The following is an 18,880-nucleotide window of genomic DNA, read 5'->3' as shown; positions in this document are numbered from 1 at the left end:
TGATAAATATGCCATTATATGCTACCCCTGAAGTTCTCCTTTAATGATTATTCTTCTGAATACACTTTAATATTTGAGGTTGCATGTAACATAATTGTAAACAAAGCTGCTGGGGTCTGATCAAATTGAGGTCCAAAGTAGATAAAATACCAACACATACTTAGAAAAATATATAAAACATGAAAAGGGTAAATGATAAGCAAAGCATAATGCAAGATGATGATATGATGATATAACTCTAGGGAAATAGTAGTCTTTTATTAAAAGCAAACAAGCAAAATACCAGGTAAAAACACATTTTTTTATTTTTTTTTTCTTATTTGTCAAAACATAGTTTCCATGGCACAGCATAATTAGGTGTCTTGTTTTTCTTTCCTTAATATTTTTTGTTCAGAAGCATAAATTAATGATTTATGTAATCTACATCAACCTCACTTCCAGCCTCCGGCCTTGGAGTGCAATCATGCACTGCTGCTGCATGATGCGTCTAGCCTCCTTTCATTAAAAAGGGTGCAAACAGCCCCGACACATTTCTTCTGATGGACTCAAATCTAGTTGGTACTATGGCAGTCCATCTGACCCGCTTGGTTTTGTATTAGCATTAGACAGAAGCCGCTCCGAAAGGCACGAGTGGTCTCTTGTTATCCTCAGAGGGTCCCACATATTCAGCCTGGAGCTAAGGGCAGAGGCAGAGCAGTGCCTTGACAGACAGCACCGCTCCTCCACCATTCTCCGCCCATGAGCACTGACAGCTGTCAGCTACCTCGGCCGTCACCTGTTTTCAGCTGACATAGGCATGCACATGCGTGTAAGTAAAAAAAAAAAAAAAAACATGCATGAAGTCACAGAGGAGCAAGTCAGTTCAGGCTCTTAGCCCAGTCAATCCCTGGTTTTATGTGGTTCACTCCTATGCTACCTCTCTTACTAGTTTTTCTCCCTCTCCAAAGGCCGGGGATAGCCACCCGTGAGATGCCACCCGTGAGATGAGCGATTTAGTAATTGTGCACTTGGCAGCCCAGGCATTTGGGTCTCTGCAGTACTAGTGGACATTGTGTCATATATGGGCTGAGAAACAAGTCAGCAGGGAGAGAAAGGAGAATAAAACGATAGACAAGATAAGGCAAAGAAAGGGAAGTCTGAAAAATAAATCTATGGAAATGATTGGACACAGAGATTACTTAAAAAAGAGTGTGGGTGCAGGCCCATCTTGGTATGTAGGTGGAAGCTTTTCAGTTTTGAAGACGAACAGCAGTACTGGTTTTAGATGGTGGGGGATCAGGGGTGAAGAGAAGAAGAATAGAAAAAAGAAATGAAGGAAGAGATGGGGGTGGAAAAGCAGCAATTAGTGTAATTAGAAAACAAGCTTTAGCAAGCCACTGACAATATGTCACCTCTCATTACAAACCATAAGCAAACAGAGCACTCTAATTCAAGGCAGCACCCATTCTCCAGACAGTTCCTTGTGTCAATGCAGATTTTGTTCTCTAAAGTCATGCATGGCTGCATACCATCGACTTGCCAATACAACACACAGTTTAAGATTCAAAATAAAGAGTCCAGTTGTGAATACAGAGAAAAAGGAGAGATAGAGACACCTCAACAGGAGCAAAGTCTAGCTAGCATGCCGCCGATGGAGAATATAATGTCTGGAGGACGAGAAGAATCTAGTTCAAATCCTTGGTAAACTAAAGAGGGTCTGATTAATTCACATGAGGTAAATGAGTTGAATGTTTGCATAGTGGAGGTTTGACTAGAGAAAATAATGTTTGGACAAGTATAACATGACAGCTGCGTTATTCTCTTCAGCAATGGGAGGATGACATTTGAATACTATGAGTTTTGGCTTACACAAAATATCTATTTTCTTTATAAAACACTACATCACTATAGTGAATATTATGAGTTTAGGCTTAGAAAATACCTGTTTTCTTGATAAAATACAGTACATCACTACAAAACTGAAAGGTTACTAACATCAATAATTAATGTACTAGTGAATTTTATTGAAGATTGTTATGTGCAGTAGATAATTTTTTTATTTATTTTTAAATGCTTGCTTGTCTTTTATGACTCATTTACGTCGTTGAATGTTTACATTATTTCTAGAGTTGCTTTCATGGCAACCTAACTGCTTCTGTGCTGAAGGTCTTTTTTTTCGGTACCTATTTTTTGCCGTTTTTTTCTTCCTCTAGCTATTAAAACTTCATCACTGCAACATCAGCAATTTATAGAAACTGACATGTTTTCTCTTGCACAACTTGTATATTTTTTATTCTTTTCAGCTGAGTGTTACATGACACGGGTATGATGAGCAATGTGATTATAACAAATCGGATTGCAAATGACAAAAATTGGCTATTTAATAAGCATGGTTGAGGAACTGGACTCTGGTGTTGGGTTCACTTGACTAAGCAGACTATTTGAACTCCTTGTGGGCCCAGCTTTTGATGGCAGCTTTCATCCATCTGATGGCAGATTCTGGCAGGAAAGACAGAATCATGTATGGCTCGCTATCTGCAGTCTAAGTGTGTTACAGTGTCTGTATAATGTGTTTGTGTATGTATATGTATGTTGCAGAGGATGATTTTAAGCAAATACAAAATCACTCATTGCACAAATCAATCTGAGGCACAGATAGACTGCCGCGAATCAGTGGGCTCAGGGGAGCCATGTGTTAACCACCGGTTATTAAATGCCAAATCTAAACTTCTCTTCTCACATAGCAATAATTTGTTTTACATTTATTCAACTTTTCTTTATATTTGTCTCCATAGCATCTGAACAGAGATTCTGCTGTTAGATAACAAAGCTGTAATGTTTCCTAATGACAGGTTCAGCCAGGGTTGTCACTTATTCTTTTGCGGGGGTGGAAAGAAATTTACTTGAATCTGAGCGTAGTTTCAGTGTAGCGTAGTTGATTCTTCGCTGTGTCTTGTGGGAAATAACAGCCAGACAGCAGCTGATCTGAAGGCACTTTTAATGCTCCTGCATTCAAATAGCAGAAAATAGTAGTCAAAAACAGGCTTTTTCTCATCAGTGTTCCACAGCACCTTCTCCCACAGAATCCGAACAGAAAGAGCATGTGTGACTTGTGTAAAATAACACATTTACCTTACAAAATAAAAATAATTGCAACAATAATTGATAACTAAGCCCAAACATGAGCATAATAATCTTAAACAGTACATGAATAAGAAAAAAAAATAAACAAAATAATCTCACACCAAAAGTAATGAAACATCACATACTTGCATTCAAATAGCAGAAAATATAAATTCTATATTCAAAAACAGACTTTTTCATCACAGTGTTCCACAGCGCTTGTTTATCCACGAACAATACTATTTTCAGCACATGGATGTAGCATTTCATTAGGCTCTTATGTAGCTTATGCTACATAAGCGGCTCTTATGTAGCATAAGAGCAGCTAAATAGCTGCTAACACAGTTCTATCACTGTTTAACAAAGTTTAAGTGCTTCAAAGCACCATATTTTACAAGAACAGTAATCAAACTGTCATTTATTATGCTTAAAATACACTTATTGAAAACAGAAAGCAAAACTTCACACCTTCTCCCACAGAATCGAACAGAAAAAGTGACAGAGAGCGTGGGAAAACCCTTCACAGACTGTAATGGTATGATCCGTTAATTTGTCTTTTTAAACCTTGAACTGACACTCAAAATAATTATCCACAAACTCAATATGTTCAACAATAAATATAATTTACAGTATGTGGTAATACATAAAAATATGCAGAATTTATGTGTCACATTTTCATTCGTAACACATTAAATTTGAATAAAAATAATAATTTTGAAACAGGAAGTTACCCGTTGTTTTGCAATGGATCTGTCCACTTTTCAAAATAAAAGCTGCCGGTGCTCATATGATTTCTTACCTTAACAGCTTATCACTTGACAATCTAGTGTAATAACATCACACTGCTACACTCACCCCCACTGTTTTACACTAGATTGCGGGCAAGTTACCCAAATAACAAAGAAAAACAAAAACAAAACAAACAGAATAAGACAACACCAACAAATAAACACACAAAAAACAAAAACTTACAAATCTGACCATAACAATACATGTAACCCAAGTATACCCTCCATACAAGACCAAAATGGTTGACCAGCAAAGAGCTATTCATTGAAGAATTAGGGGAGTTGTGGGGTAGCTAAGTCCCCACCTCACAATAGAAGACATGCCACTTACACATCTATCATAGAGTACACCCAAAATCACCCAAATGTGTCCAGTGCAATGGACAACCTAAATAAAATTATGACCAGACCTCAGTGAAAGAAGTCCCAATAAAGAAGAAAAATAAATAAATTACACATATAACAAAATAAATGGCCCTTGAATCACAAAATCTTAACTCGTTGTGGGGACATTGTCTGAATCAACCTGTTAACAGGTTTGATAAGTCTACCCAGTCTTGTCCATATCCCTTCCCCTTGAACAACCGAAGGAATCCCTCAGGGTACAACTGTAACAACTGAGTCACATCTAGACACATGTGAGCCACTAACGGCCTTGGCCACTTCATGAATTCACACATGAATATAACAGAAAATATTGATTAAAAAGAGTTGAGCATATAATGACTAAAATAAAGGATAGTTAGTCAACAAAAAAGGTGACATTCGGATGTACTTTTGTAAACATGCGGAACAAAAATGGGTATGTAAATAAATTGACTTGCGAAAAGCTGACACATCTAGAAGAGGCACCAGATGAAATGAAAGGTGGCATCATTGGTAGTGACATAGTTATCCTTATTTTTTCTGATTATACAGCAATCACTCAGAAAAGTGAAGTAGTAGTCCTTGCAGTCACTCACTTCACACACTGTGACAGTCACAAAACTAGCTTCATATAGTATTAATCTCTTATTTATATACCATTAGTATAAGAGCAGAAATGGTTGTATTTGGAGTCTGACTGTAACTGGACATCATGAAAAGGTATAAAGCTGTATTATATCATGTCATATATGAGTCTGTTCTACATCATTGCGGACAGTTATGCATATGCTAAGAAGAGAGGCTCATTCTTGTTTATGTTGTGCAGAGCGACACTGGATATAGTGTCAGCAGCATGCTGTGTGGAGTCGTAAGATATGTCTTCAGATCATCTGAAACAGTTACCTTGAACATTTTATTTTATTTTATAGTGTAGCCTGCTTATGCTTGGAATGTCAGTTTCTGGTTTGAGTGGATAATTCTAAATATCCACTTTATGCAAGATTGTTCATTATTTTTCCCAGTTGAGGATGTGTTGATTAATTCAGAGGTTACAGTCAACACGGGGCAAATTTGACAAATCTCAGTGTTGTGTTGCCAAAGCTGTGGGCTGACTTAAAACAGGAATGTTGAGTTTTTTGCAAGTCGTAAAATAGAAACTCACAAATACAATTTAAAGGGGCTAATATAACAGAATCCAGACAGAAGAGAAACTAATGTCAGAATAGACAAAAAAACAAAATGTTTAACATAAAAAAACGAAGACTACAAATGTCATGACTATGAAGTAAAAACAGACATAAAGAAGGGAGATTTTGTGTTTCTGAGACGTATAGCTGTGTGTGTACATATGAGTATGTGAGGCTCAAGCTTAAGTATAACCAAAGTCAGTTGGTTATACTTAAGGTGGCACACATTTTCTGTATGTGCTTTGTTAGAATATGTATTTCCAATTGTTTGCATCTGTTTATGCATTCATGTTTTGTACTCTTCTCAGAATTCTAGGAAGAAAGGTCATTCATACAAGAAGCTCTTTAAGCTGCCTTCAATCCAAACTAAGATCTGTGAAAAATTTAGACTATAAATTATAACAAGATTTCTGCATAAAAAAGGAAAAAATCATAAATTTTACCATGATTAAATCATAACATTTTATTACATCTGTGTGACAAATTTATTTGTAAGCAAAATTGGCACCTTTAAGTTACACTTTTGGATTTTTGTAGTTTAATTTTTGAATAGAGGAAAATTGAATGTCTATTTTGTGACTGAAACTACAGTTTACAATTATGTTGGCTGCCTTACTTCTCATCAAAGTAATGACATCTGAGGCTTGACTATACTAGGGTATACAGTGTTAAGACCCTCCTTCTGGCTCTGATTGGTTCTTGACAGCATTAAGACCCTCCTCCTGGCTCTGATTGGTTGTTTCTAGCTCAGCTGCGTATTTCTACAGAAGACTGTAGGACCACAGGGAGGAGGCAGAGGATTTGATTTTTTTCACAGATTATGTGTCTTACACTATACTATCAGGACACAGGGACAGTTTTAGCAAATATGTAGAAACTTATTGTTTATAAAAGTTACATACAGCAACTTTAACAATTTGAACTGCACCCACAATCTATAACAAATAATTTACTGTGAAATGGATGCCATTATTGGCACATATTTCAGACATGTTGAGTTTCTATGTTGTGTGGATCTACTGATGGTTTAAGGTGAACATAGGTCACTAGGATGGACTGTACTTTGTTCTAGAGACCAAATAATTTGTTCCAGGCTTAATATCTGTAAAATGTTTCCTTCTAAATTGTTGTTTTCACATTGTTCTTCAACAGCAAATGATTCTCCATTTCACATCCCTCATGAAAACTAAACTTGTGAGGGGTGTACCTTGCCTCTTGCCCAATGACTGCTAGGAGTAGAGACCTGTCCCTCCATGATCCTGCAAGCATAAGCGAGTATAGACAGTGGATGAATGGCCAAATATGCTAGGAAAATATTCAAGCTGTCATAAGATATTTTCACATGACTGTATGAATATACAGCATATCTTCTTGCATTGCATGAAATTTGTGTTTACCATTTTGAAAAATTAAAATCATAATCGATGTATCCGGAAAACATAAATTTAACAAATTGATGTTTCCATGGCTAATTGTAAGGGAATCAAAACGTAATCACTTTTCTCACCCTCCTTAGTTCTTTGGCCAAATTTAGAATTTTAAAGCCAAAATCAATCCACATTGTAAAAGTGCGAAATTCACTTAAGCAAGACTCACAAATTACACACGACAGAATATTAGCAGAAGAACATAATGGAACAAGAAGATATAGATACATATCTTAAGCACCCAAGAGCCAACAAAGTCGAAGTCAATTGTTTGATTCTAAACAGCTTGTGTTAGATGGCTCAAAAAGACATCCTTTTTAAAGTTACTACATTTTCTGGGACTCTAGTGCTTAACATCATCTTATTTATTTATTTTTTTCTTATAGGGATAAAGTCTTTGAAATTACAGTTCAAACAGTAAATTCTGCACTTCTTTGCATCGGAAGAAAGACATGGTTTTTTACAGTCACATGGATTCTTCTCCTTTAAAAAAAAAACCACACTACAGCAATTTCTGGCCATCTTCCTGATCTTTTCTTTCAGTACATTTAGCAATCTGATGAGCAGTATTTAGCTCCCTGCACTGCAAGCTTCTGTCACTGCCACAAAGTCTCTGTTTGCAGTAACTGGCACTGCCTAAAATGAAACAACTTTGATCTGATGTAGTTACAAGTCACTGGGAAACAGTACAAATCACTACTAAGACTTATTTTTTAAACTGAGTTGAAAATTATATACAAAAACACAAAAAAACCAACGTAGAAGTCTGCTATTTTTTGCTAAGTGATCCACAGAGCTCATACATGTACTTCACACAACTCTCTGAACTTGCATCTTATCTTTCTCTTATCCACATAGATAAGAGAAAGCATGGCAAAGAGAACAGAGGGTTAATGGCAGAGCGGTGAAGCAAAGATATCAAGTTTATCCGAGTGAAGAAAAGCAAAAAAAAAACTGGAGACAAAATCAAATGATCCACTGCTCAGTTAGTTGTTTTGTCAGCCGTGTTCTTAATCATCTCAGTAGGTGCACTTTCTTGTTAGCCGCTGTTTTAGCCGCATGTAACTAAAAGCAACAAGCTAGCAATGTTTTTTGTGTGTGTGCGTGTGTGTGTGTTAGTAAGATTTGGCCATATTTAGTTTGTTTCCTGTTGTTCATTGCTTTTTATTTATTTTCTTATTAATTACTGTTCATTTGTTAATTCTCTTAAGTTTGTTTTAGTTTTTTTCCCTTTTTTGTTTGTAGATAATGTAAAGGAAGAATTATTTATTAAAACTTTGAACAAAACGTTTGGCTCGTCTCTTCCTTAAAAGCCCTGGATCCTCTCGGCGAGCAGCGGGCAGCTGTAAAACGAAACTAAACACGGCGTGTTGACGTCACAGATCACAGAGTTTAATTCATACAAAGCAACGCATGAATCAGTTAACAAAGCTGCAGAGGTACAGAGATATGCATTTTCTCATAAAAATAAAATAAAAACACACAAGGGGAAGACAAACGAACACAAAGACAGACAAAGGCGCCCACGTGGAGAAAAGATGGAAAAAACTCTCTCTCTTTCTCTTTACACATCATCTTATACCAAAGAGGTGTTTCCGTATTTTAATTTATGCAACGAAGGCGTTCCTCCTTTGACCAACTGAGAGCCACCTTGGAAAAACGTAAACCTTCCCCTAAGTTTTAATGACAAAACTCAAGAGTCATTTTAGTTGTTAAAGTTATAAGTTAATTTCACAAAACCTATTTTACTCCTTTGGACTCAACATCTCCCAAGATTTGAATCTTTGCCTTATCACGAACACTATTTAAAAGGTGTATCCGAAATTAAACATAGATGTATCCAAGATTCGAAATCTGTGATCAACTCCAGATGCAGCTCAGAGCCCCTGGCAAACCCCCAACCTCTGACCTCTAAGCAGGGGAAGATATTCTTTATGGCCTACTAATTTAAAGCCTTTCAAGAGCATAGCATTTTATGGCTGCTCTAAGTTACAGCCTTGCCAGGAGAATGTTTATCTCTGCTTAACATTTGTCCAAATAGGAATGTTTATCTCTTAAACGCACATGGCATGAGATTAGCCATATTAAACACTCAACAATATCCATATTTCCTTAACAATAATTTTGTGTCTTGTCCAGCTGGATGTGTATGATCTGTTTCTTGGTCACCTACCTCAGTTTCCCTGTTTATTCTCCTCTAAAAGGTGGTAAGCAATCCCATGATTAGACTCACCAGGTTCCCATTTCATCGATCAAATCTCCTTTATATTTAAGCTCCCTGATTTCTATTGTTCCCTGCTAGTTTCTTTTGTTATGCTGACCATACCACATGCCCTGGTCTTCTCATGTTTTTGTAAGTTTTCTTTTTTTGTATTAAATTGCTTCACTGCAGTGCAGTTTCCATTCTCCTGCTTCCGCTTTGGCCTGACACCTTCACTCATCACGGCAGGAATGTTTTTAGACAAAACTCACATAATCACATTACACTACACACACACACAAATAAAACTTTTTCATTTTTTCAGTCTGAAGCCATTTCCACATGCTTTCTTGCTTTGCAGAAAATCTCCAGTGTGCCCCTTGTACTCCTTTTTGCAGCAGCTGTCATTACTACAACCGTACGACAGTGTTGCATCCATCCTTTTGGCCCTGGTTGCTACCTTTTTTTTTCCTTTCCATGAATTACAGCATATATTCATGTCTTGTGTAAAACAATAGGTACAGTGTAGGTTGTTCAAGTTGTGCCATCAGCAATATGGCCTGTTTATTAGTTATTTTTGTAATTGCTGGTCATTTATACAAGCTTAAATTTGGGTGCAAAATTCAAGTTCCGTTTCTCTCAACATCAAGATAAATTTATTTATACATTTATCAAGATACATTTATAAATTAATACATTTGCAGCCAGCAAAAAACAAATGCAAAGAAACAAATACATGTTTATCTACCTTCACCTTCAAAAAAATGTTCACGATACAAACACATTACACACCATGATTGCATGTCTGTGACTGTGTGTCTGTGACTGTGTGCATGTGTGAGCGCATTTATGAGGGAGTGTGTCAGAGACAGAGAAGGCTGTCTGCTGGTCATTGGCTCTATGCCTATCAGTTTGCAGTGATAAGTCTTGCTTGGCTGTCGTCTGTCCGCTGCCAGCTGTCAAAGGGCTTGCTCAGGGCATGCCCACTGATGAGAGGCTGCAGCCATGCTCTAGGATCCATCCAGCACTCTAATAGGTCACGAATGGCTGCACAGGGCTTGCCAATAGCCTTGGACTGGAGAAGGACTCGAAGAGGGGCAGGAAAGAGATTGAGGAAAGAGACAGATTTAGTAAGATAAATATGTAATCTAAAGTTTTTGTAAAAACAAAATAACCATGTACCTTGCATCCATCTAACTCATATTTACATGTGAGAATGTATTTTTATACAACTTCCCTAAGTACTTTGAAGAACTGCGTCTTTCACATTTTGGTTCTACAAGAGATTTGCAAACAGGTGAAGAGAGATAGATTTTTGTACACGGATCTTAGCAAAACTAAATAGTGAGGTTTCTGAACCAAAAATCAAGTCTTGCTTAAGATTCTTAGTTGGATTTAGATGTGGATCTTAATTAGGCTATTGTAAGATATTGTAGCTCTGGCTGTCTCTTAGGTTTTATTTTCTCGCTAATGATGGCTTCAACAGACATTCTTCCAGGATTTTCACAACATCTTTAGAAATGTAAAATCTATGGACACTTTTGCAAAGTATTTTAAGCAAACCTATTTAAGCAAACTTTGCTTTTATATGCTATTTTTTTTTACTTTATAATCAATAACTTTTGATAAAGAAGGCAATTTATTTTCATAGAAATTAATAAATTCAAAGTGGCACAATTACATAGTCTACTGTAATGGAACAGCAGTGGTTTATATAGGCAAGAATGAGTTAGTTATATTCTCCTAATGCTGTATGTTCCTGGAGGCACTGAGGAATAAACAGTATGCTTTTATTTCTTTGAAGTTATCTCTCCATATTTCTACCAGAGTTAATTGGGAACTTAAAAAAGCACTTTGGATCAGTATGTCAAGCTTGGAAGTTTAGATGAGTTTTCTTTATTACTTTTTTCAGCGAGTGTCATTCATTATGCCAGAAGGGAGTCATTTCTTTTTCTCTGACTAAATGCATATGGATCTTAAACCTTAATTTGAACTTATGTACATCAATTGACTCCAATGACGCATCTAGTTGAAATTGCATTTTTTAGAGCTCTCTATTCTGACTTGTCATTAATTGCAAAGACATGGGTGCAGAATTTTTTGACCTGAAAAATATGATAAACTTAAACGTTTAGCATTATTTTTTTAACACCTTTCCAAAATAGAACTATGCTAAAGATCCTCAATATACCACACAGCAAAAAAAAAAAATGTAAATAGTTGTCACAAATTTACATTTAAAGTATGTCATATTTGTACATGTCATTTCAGTATAATTTCCCAAATGATTAAAGATCTCGCCAAATGATAATAGAATCTACTTGATATGCACTATTTATTTTATTGGCTTTTCCTTTGTTTCTGTACATTCAAACTGTATTCCACAATGTTGTGGGCACCCTGCTGAGGGTTAGTGGTAAGGAAACATGCTCCTCGTTAGCTACCTATTGTTTCTGAGAAAATGATGGACACTGGTGGAATAGTTTTCTAACCCGAGGGTTTTTCACTTCTTTTGCTGGAGGCAATACAGCAGGTAGATGCCCTGTGATCGAATGTCCCCTGATCAACAAACAGTCACAGTGTTGACAGAAAGCAATTGTGAGTCATGAAACTTCCAAATGTGAGAACTTACTTTTTCTTACCATCACAGCCAATGTTGCTGAGCTCAATTCAGTGTAGAATTATAATAATTTATCTTGTCTACAAGAAGACCACAAGGATTTGCTGATATCGTGGACAGGTGAAAGTACCGAATTATAATGGACACCAACCTTTCTTAGCTGGCCGAGAAGTTGAAGAGTTAAAGTCTTTCCTTATCCTACATTTCCAGAATAAGAATACTGTGCAGTTCTTGATCAGATTGCAGTAAATATTCCATGTGTTAAATATTGAATAATAAACTTTCAGATTGGAAGAAAGGCTTGATGATGATCTTTAACAACAGCCAAATTCCTCTTCGTAATGGAAGTTACTTGTGATGGTGAGAAGGGCCTGTTATTTTCTCAGGGCGCTCTGAACATTGCACAGTTGTTGTGACACAGTTCAAAAAGAAGGATTTATTTCATGTTTTCAGTTTTATTATTCAGATTTTTACATAATCTAAACACAACTGCAGGGTAATACACTAAATGTAGATATGCCATTGAGACTTCAATGTTGTTTAAACAGTAAACATTATAGGAAAGTAATTTTAGTTCACAAGAGTTTTTGTTGAACGTTACCATAATTTCTACAAAATATAAATTGGATCAAAATCCACCTACACGTTAACATATTTTGAACAGCTATTGGTGAATGGAAGTGAGGTGAGTAATCTTTTAGTACAAGATTAAACTCAAAAAGCGTGTGTTGAATATTAAAGGAGAATCTAAGAGCTTCTCAAATCAATTTCTGTTCAATGTCCATTTCCCTTTTAAATCTTGCATTAGAAGCTTTTCTCCCCAAAGATCATGGGTGCAAAAGCAAAGGATGGAAAATCTTTAGGATTATGGTTGTCCTGCATCAGATTATCAGGAAATCCTCCACAGGGTGAAGCTTTCCACCCTGTTGTACTTTATCTAATCTCTAAGTTATAATCTTAAAATCCTTAACACAGAATTTTTAAACAAGGCCCGTTTACATGTGAAATATCCTAGGCTTGTAATGTATTAGATCTTACAATCCAGTGCTTTTACAATACTGATAAATTCACAAAGTTTATTTTATTAAAATACCTAAATCGCTAATAGATGGTTTACTTTCTATAGCCCTGTCAGAATCTGTTGAAATATCAGTTGTAATCTACTTATTTTTATTTTACCTGCAAAATACAGCAAACATCTTTGTGTAATCCTTTTGTTAATTTTAAAATTCCTACTGAAACAATGGTTCTGTCACTGTAATTTAAATTCTTGTTGTAGGATACAAGCATTACACACAACTCTAAGAGTAACAACTGTGCTGCAGTGAAGAGTTAAGACGTCTGAGCTGCTTAGGTTTCTTCTGAATTGTTTGCTCTGGAGACTGGACAGCCTTAGAGCAGTTAGTTTCCAATACCACGGACATTGCCTTGACCAACAGTCTGAGAAGGAATTATTTCCGGAAGCTCCAAGCTTACTAGCAGGGCAGAGGGAGAGTGAGATTAGAGGTGCCTACAGAAATACAATAGGTTAAACCACCTGCAGGCCGGAGGAACTTTTCTTCAGCCTGTGTTGCAATATTCCTTTCTTTGGATTGTAAGACCTCAGACATTTTAAATGTTATTATTTCTTCTCCTTTTTTGTCATTAGACTTTTGTCTTTGAACCTTTCAGAGACTATTAATCCCAGTTTCAGACTACAGAACAGTGTGTTTCATTTTCTTGTTTCTCACAAAACTCTTCTTTTTTTGTGTTTTTTTGTTCTTGTTTTTACTTTGTCTTTCACCTTTAGATGCCTATCTTTTGAATAATGGGTCTGTAATGAGTCAACTTTACATTTGTGTCTCTAGTCTGTGCATGTTTAACAGCAATAAAGTATATCACATCCTTTTGTTCCCTCCTGTGTTTGTCTGAAGTATTAGGGAGATGTAGCCTCAATGGATGGAATTAATTGATTAATACTGTTATCCAATTAGTGTTCTCTCATCCATTTAATCAGCTAGTTGAGGTCAAAGCTGCAGTCAGATTAAAGACAGACAGACGCTTTTGGTTCTGTGTGTGATGAAAACTGACCTCTTGGTTTGTCTTTGCAATTCTCCCAGCTGGGATCTCCTGCTCAACCCTTCATCTTAGAATTAAAATTCAAACTGTTGAATATAACATTCATCAAATCACTGCTTACCCTTGAAAATCATAAACTCACCAAGACTTGTTAGGTTTGGGGATTTAGGAACACTGAAGTAAGAGGAAAACTGAAAAAATAAGTTATATGTTTTTATGATTCTGATACAGTAAAAAAAAATAAGTTAAGTTTAAGTGAACCAAAATTAAGGTGCATAGCAATAATTTAAAATATTATAGAACAGTGACCTAACTAAAAAAGTAAAACTCATATTTTATATAAATCTGTTACACATTAAATTATGTATAGTAAATGGTTATTTTTGTTAATTTGAATGATTATGACTTCCAGCTAAATTTAAAACAGAAAACTCATTTTGGTTTGATTTTATTTATCTTTTCTTGTTTTAAAATACAAATGTGCCCACATTAAAATTAATATGCAAGATTTGACTGTTGTGTTATTGACAATCAGGGACTAACTACACAAGAAGGACTGGTCACGCAAACTAATTGCTAGAGAAAGTTGCATAAAGTGCAATATAACAGTATAAAGGAAAGCTTAATGATGGGGAGAAAATGCGGTAGAAATATCTACACAAGCAACAGGAATAAATTCAGCCTTGAAGGTTTTGTAAATCAATCCCATTCACATGTTATTCGGAATGATTTGCAAAAAGTAAAGTCGTCATGTAACCTGCTGGGGTGAAATGTTGGGGCTTTGTCGGATTCTTCATCTGATCCGTGACTTGAGATGCACAGGAGGGGAGGGTGTCAGAACACCATAAAGGCAGAAAAGGGAAAATGTTGGAAGTGGCTAAGGAGGAAGGATAGGAATTGTGGGGTAAATAAGACTTATGACATCAGCAGGGGATGCCATTGCACTAGCAAATGTACTGGGGTTAATCAATTGATCAGTCAATCAATCAAATTTATTGGTATTGCACATTTCAGCAACGTGGCAGTTCAAAGTGCTTTTTATCGTAAAATGGAGCGAAGCATTAAAGGTCCGTAACATTAAGGACTGTTCGTCCCCAGCTGATTACCCCTTTATGCCCATAGAGCAGTTCAGGAGTGCGCACATGCAAAAAGGCACTGGTACAGTTGCATCAGGCAGCAAAGCCTAGCCGGTAGGCCACAAACCTTTATTTTATAAGTTTGGGAGATTGACAAATCACAAACTGTAACTGCACTCAGTGCCTCAATACATCTAAGACATAATATACTATGTGTATATACTATGCTTTTTGTTAAGCCAGTTTGAACCAATGAAAATATAAGTTTTTGATATGGGTATACTAGAAATGAAAAGTATTCTCATCAAATAAAAAAAAGTAATTTTTGATTCAATTTGGAAATCAAGATCCCAGGGTCTGGAGGGAGAGTGTAGAGAAAACCAAATCCAATTAACAAGTTTATGTAGATGCTAATTTAATTTTCTAAAATGTCTTGGCACATGCACAAACTGCCAATAATCTCTGCAATTGGTTTTTAGACTATGATTTTACTGTACATGATTGAACAGCAAACCTGCCTGACCTGAAAACTACAGAAACCAAATAAGGCATTGCTAAGAGCAATATGAATGACACCAGCAACCTGGGCTTCCTTCGCACATCAGCAGTGCCACAGGCTGCTCATATTCATGTTGGTTTTTCTGTAAAAAATTATGCCTAAAAAGGCATGAAAATAAATGTCTAAATCAAGGACTGTCAGCTCCAGGCCTCGAGGGCTGGTGTCCTGCAGGTTTTAGATGTGACTGTGCTTCAACACACCTGGGTCAAATAATCAGGTCACTAGCAGGACTATGGAGACCTGAGGAGGTAATTAAACCATCTGATTGAGGTGTGTTGAACCAGGGACACATCTAAAGCCGCAGGGTTATATCCCTCAACGCTTGGATTTGTGGAACCCTAGTCTAGATTGGCCAGTATCTTAGCAGTCAGAGTGCTGTATGTGCACTTCACACTCACAAGATGTGAAAGGCAGTTTTTACCAAGAAGAGAACTGTAGAATGCTTATTGTTTGCTTCATAATTGGTGAATTATGAAACAACATCATGTTTTTATGATGTAAAGCCCTTTGAAGTGCCTTGTTGCAGAAATGTGCTATACAAATAAACTTGACTTGATTTGACTAGAAAATTAGGCAGTGATATTTACTGGTCAGTGGCAATAATATGATTGAAGATTGATTGATGTAGTATTTTATTTATGCAATATGTATGCTCTTAAAACTGCATTTTGACAATATATTGAACAAGTTTCCTTCACATTTGTCAAACGTATTGATTTTTCAACATGCTCAGATTCAGTCTAGGCTGTAGCAAATGATCCAGGTCAACATCTTTTTGTCTTTTCTGTTTTACAGATTCCTTTCCTGGCTTCGGATTACTGATAGAGCTGTCATAATGGACAAAATAATTACACAGGACCTTTAAAGGATGAGCTCTTCAAACCAGTGGATTGCTCTGAAGGTCAAAGCCATCCAAGATCAAATGTAATCACCAACAGTAAAATCAGCTGGCCTTTTCACAGTTCAAGACTTCTGCTTCTGCCAGTAAAAAACAGTTAGAACTATTCAAGGGACTGAACTGTAAAAAAAAAGATTTCCTTTTCAGAATAAATTTAATCTGGGAATTTTTCCAGGACTCTAAACTACCAGTGTGGTATTGAATCCCCTCACGGTGCCGACTGGATGTGAAATGTCTACAAGTGCTGTTGGAGGCAGGAGAGTGAAGAATGGATGGAAAACATCAATGTTGTTCTTCAGCAACATGCTTTTCAATGCCCCTACAACCTTTTTCTCCCATAATTTTGCAACTGATTAGTGAGCAAGTCTTGTCAAATCTGTTATTTCTGACACCATCAAATCTTTTAAAGGTATTCCTTAATCCATTCGTTTCACTGCTACAGATTCTATTTTAAAAAAAATACTAGAATCTCAGTGAGAGGGCAGGGGAGGTAGTCTGAAGAATCAAATTGACTGGCCATGTGACGATACAAACATGCTCTCACCGGGCGGTACAAACCCAATATGCTCCACGACCTGCCCTTGTATTCAGCAGATAACTTCAGATTGATTTGTGATCCCATGGATTAACTTTCAAGTTCTTTCAACAAGACATTTTGATTTTGCCCTGGTGGACTTGTTTTTTGTATATAACTACGAGTGAAAAATCTTTTGTGTCTGCATCTTTGATTTTACATGTAGACACTTGCCAATTTCTTTTTTTCTTTTTCCCAACAACATGGTTCCCCTTTGGACAGCAGGACCGTGGACACTATTGGCAGCACTGGGTCTTTTGAGCTGCTGTTGTTTTAAGTGGTCTGAGGCCTCAAGGACTAGTGGCACAAACTCAGGAGGGAGTGAACAACAAGAAGAACCCTCATCGCTTGAAAGAGTAAAGAGAGGATGGGTGTGGAACCAGTTTTTTGTGGTGGAGGAGTACACGGGCACAGAGCCACTATATGTAGGAAAGGTAAGACATTTATTTCACTTGACATAAATGTCTCATGAAATTAATACGCCAGGCTTAGGGTTAGTTATGCTGAATAAGTGTGCCTTAGGACCTAGTTAACATTAATTTAAAAATAGGAATATTTCTGCATGTTCATGTTGTCTGGGTGAGTAAACTATTAGCAAGAGGTTTTCTCTGTCACAAAATATAATGAGCACTCAGTTTACGTTTCTTTATACAATTCAAAATACAAAGTATTATTATTTAATTCAATTCGAAATACACCTCTTAAGAAGTTCAGCATTTTTATAAGACAAAACAAGATATTTTTGAATCAGGCTGGATACAGATGATTTGTTTTGTTTTTGTTTGTTTTTCCCAAGTAAGAGCAGTTGATAAATTCTTGATCATTTTGACAAATCCCAATACCGTTCCCTGTATAATTCATAAAAATTGATTAAATCTCTTCCAGGAATTGTAGTTTTTCATGGTATTAAATCCAAATTGAATCACATTACTTTTTACATACAAAGATTCCGGCCAGAAGCTTGTATTTGTGCGTGTCTGGTACATCCATAAATATAATGCACAAACCAGTGTTGCAGTGATGGTAGCCATTTCTTTGTAATCAAGGGTTGATTTTTTGCTTCACAAAACAATGGGACGCTGGAAAAGACTATTGTTGTGTGAATGTTGTGCGAAAAACAGCTGGCCTATCATCGAAACTATTTGGTGATATTGGTCAATTATCACCAATAAAGTATAATCATTTATTCAGTAATTCATCATTCATTCATATTCTAGCCTAAAATGCCACCTTAATGCAAGACGTGTTACAGCAAGCACAGACATCCCAGATACCAATGTCAGTGTTCACGATCCACATTTCTAAACAAGTTACATGAATGACCAGGGGTTCATATAACACTTTAAAGCTGAATTGACGTAATAGCACTTTTCACCAGTCTGATGGTTGACTACCTTAAATAACATAAAATAAATAATAATTATCTTAGGCTGCTGTCCACCCGTGCCCAACCCTGGCTACTTGGAAGACGATGTAATGGAATATGTTCTGTATATATGTTGTTTTTTTTTAGTCTCAACTTTATTCTTTTATCTCTCTGGTAATAAACCAATCCTTTTAGATGAAACAGTTATGATTGTAGGATAAAAAGCACAACTTCTTATGTCAAAGTCTGTGATATTACACTTTCAAACCAGCTCATTGACAAAAAAGTTAACATTTTTCTGCACAGAACTGAACTGCTGTTTTACAAATAAACAGAGTTAAATTTCTTGTTTAAAAGTAAAAATTCGTATTTTCAAAGCATGTCTCTCTAGTGTGTAGCATGTAGTATAAGACAGTGCTGCCATGTTACCAACACTGAGTTGCCTGCTTTTGGTGCTTACATCAAGGTAAAGTAAAAATAAACACAGATTCAGCATTTGTAACAACACACACATACATATTCCTTGTAATTAGTTGAACTTGAATATTTCTGTTCACCGTACTGTTGGATGCTGATACACAGTAGGGGAACATAATATATTAGGTTTTAAAATCAACATCATCTCAGAGTTAATGTCTGAGAAAGATGCTGATTGTTGA

At 36.2% G+C, this 18,880-nt stretch overlaps 1 protein-coding gene across 2 annotated transcripts in view; it reads left to right on the top strand.

Annotated features, from left to right (window-relative positions):
- Nucleotides 1-18,880, top strand: part of cdh22 (cadherin 22) — a 164,817-nt gene that overhangs the window by 62,674 nt on the left and 83,263 nt on the right. For both annotated transcript variants that reach the window (XM_028003980.1, XM_028003981.1), the window contains exon 3: nt 16,179-17,289. In XM_028003980.1, coding sequence (XP_027859781.1) covers nt 17,059-17,289 — 231 coding nt within the window. In that variant the 5' untranslated portion in view covers nt 16,179-17,058. The remainder of the gene's footprint in view (nt 1-16,178; nt 17,290-18,880) is intronic.

Source organism: Xiphophorus couchianus, chromosome 20 (assembly GCF_001444195.1).
Source record: "Xiphophorus couchianus chromosome 20, X_couchianus-1.0, whole genome shotgun sequence".
Lineage (NCBI taxonomy): Eukaryota > Metazoa > Chordata > Actinopteri > Cyprinodontiformes > Poeciliidae > Xiphophorus > Xiphophorus couchianus.
The sequence above is the reverse complement of the archived record's forward strand: the minus strand, read 5'-3'. Positions and strand labels throughout refer to the sequence as shown.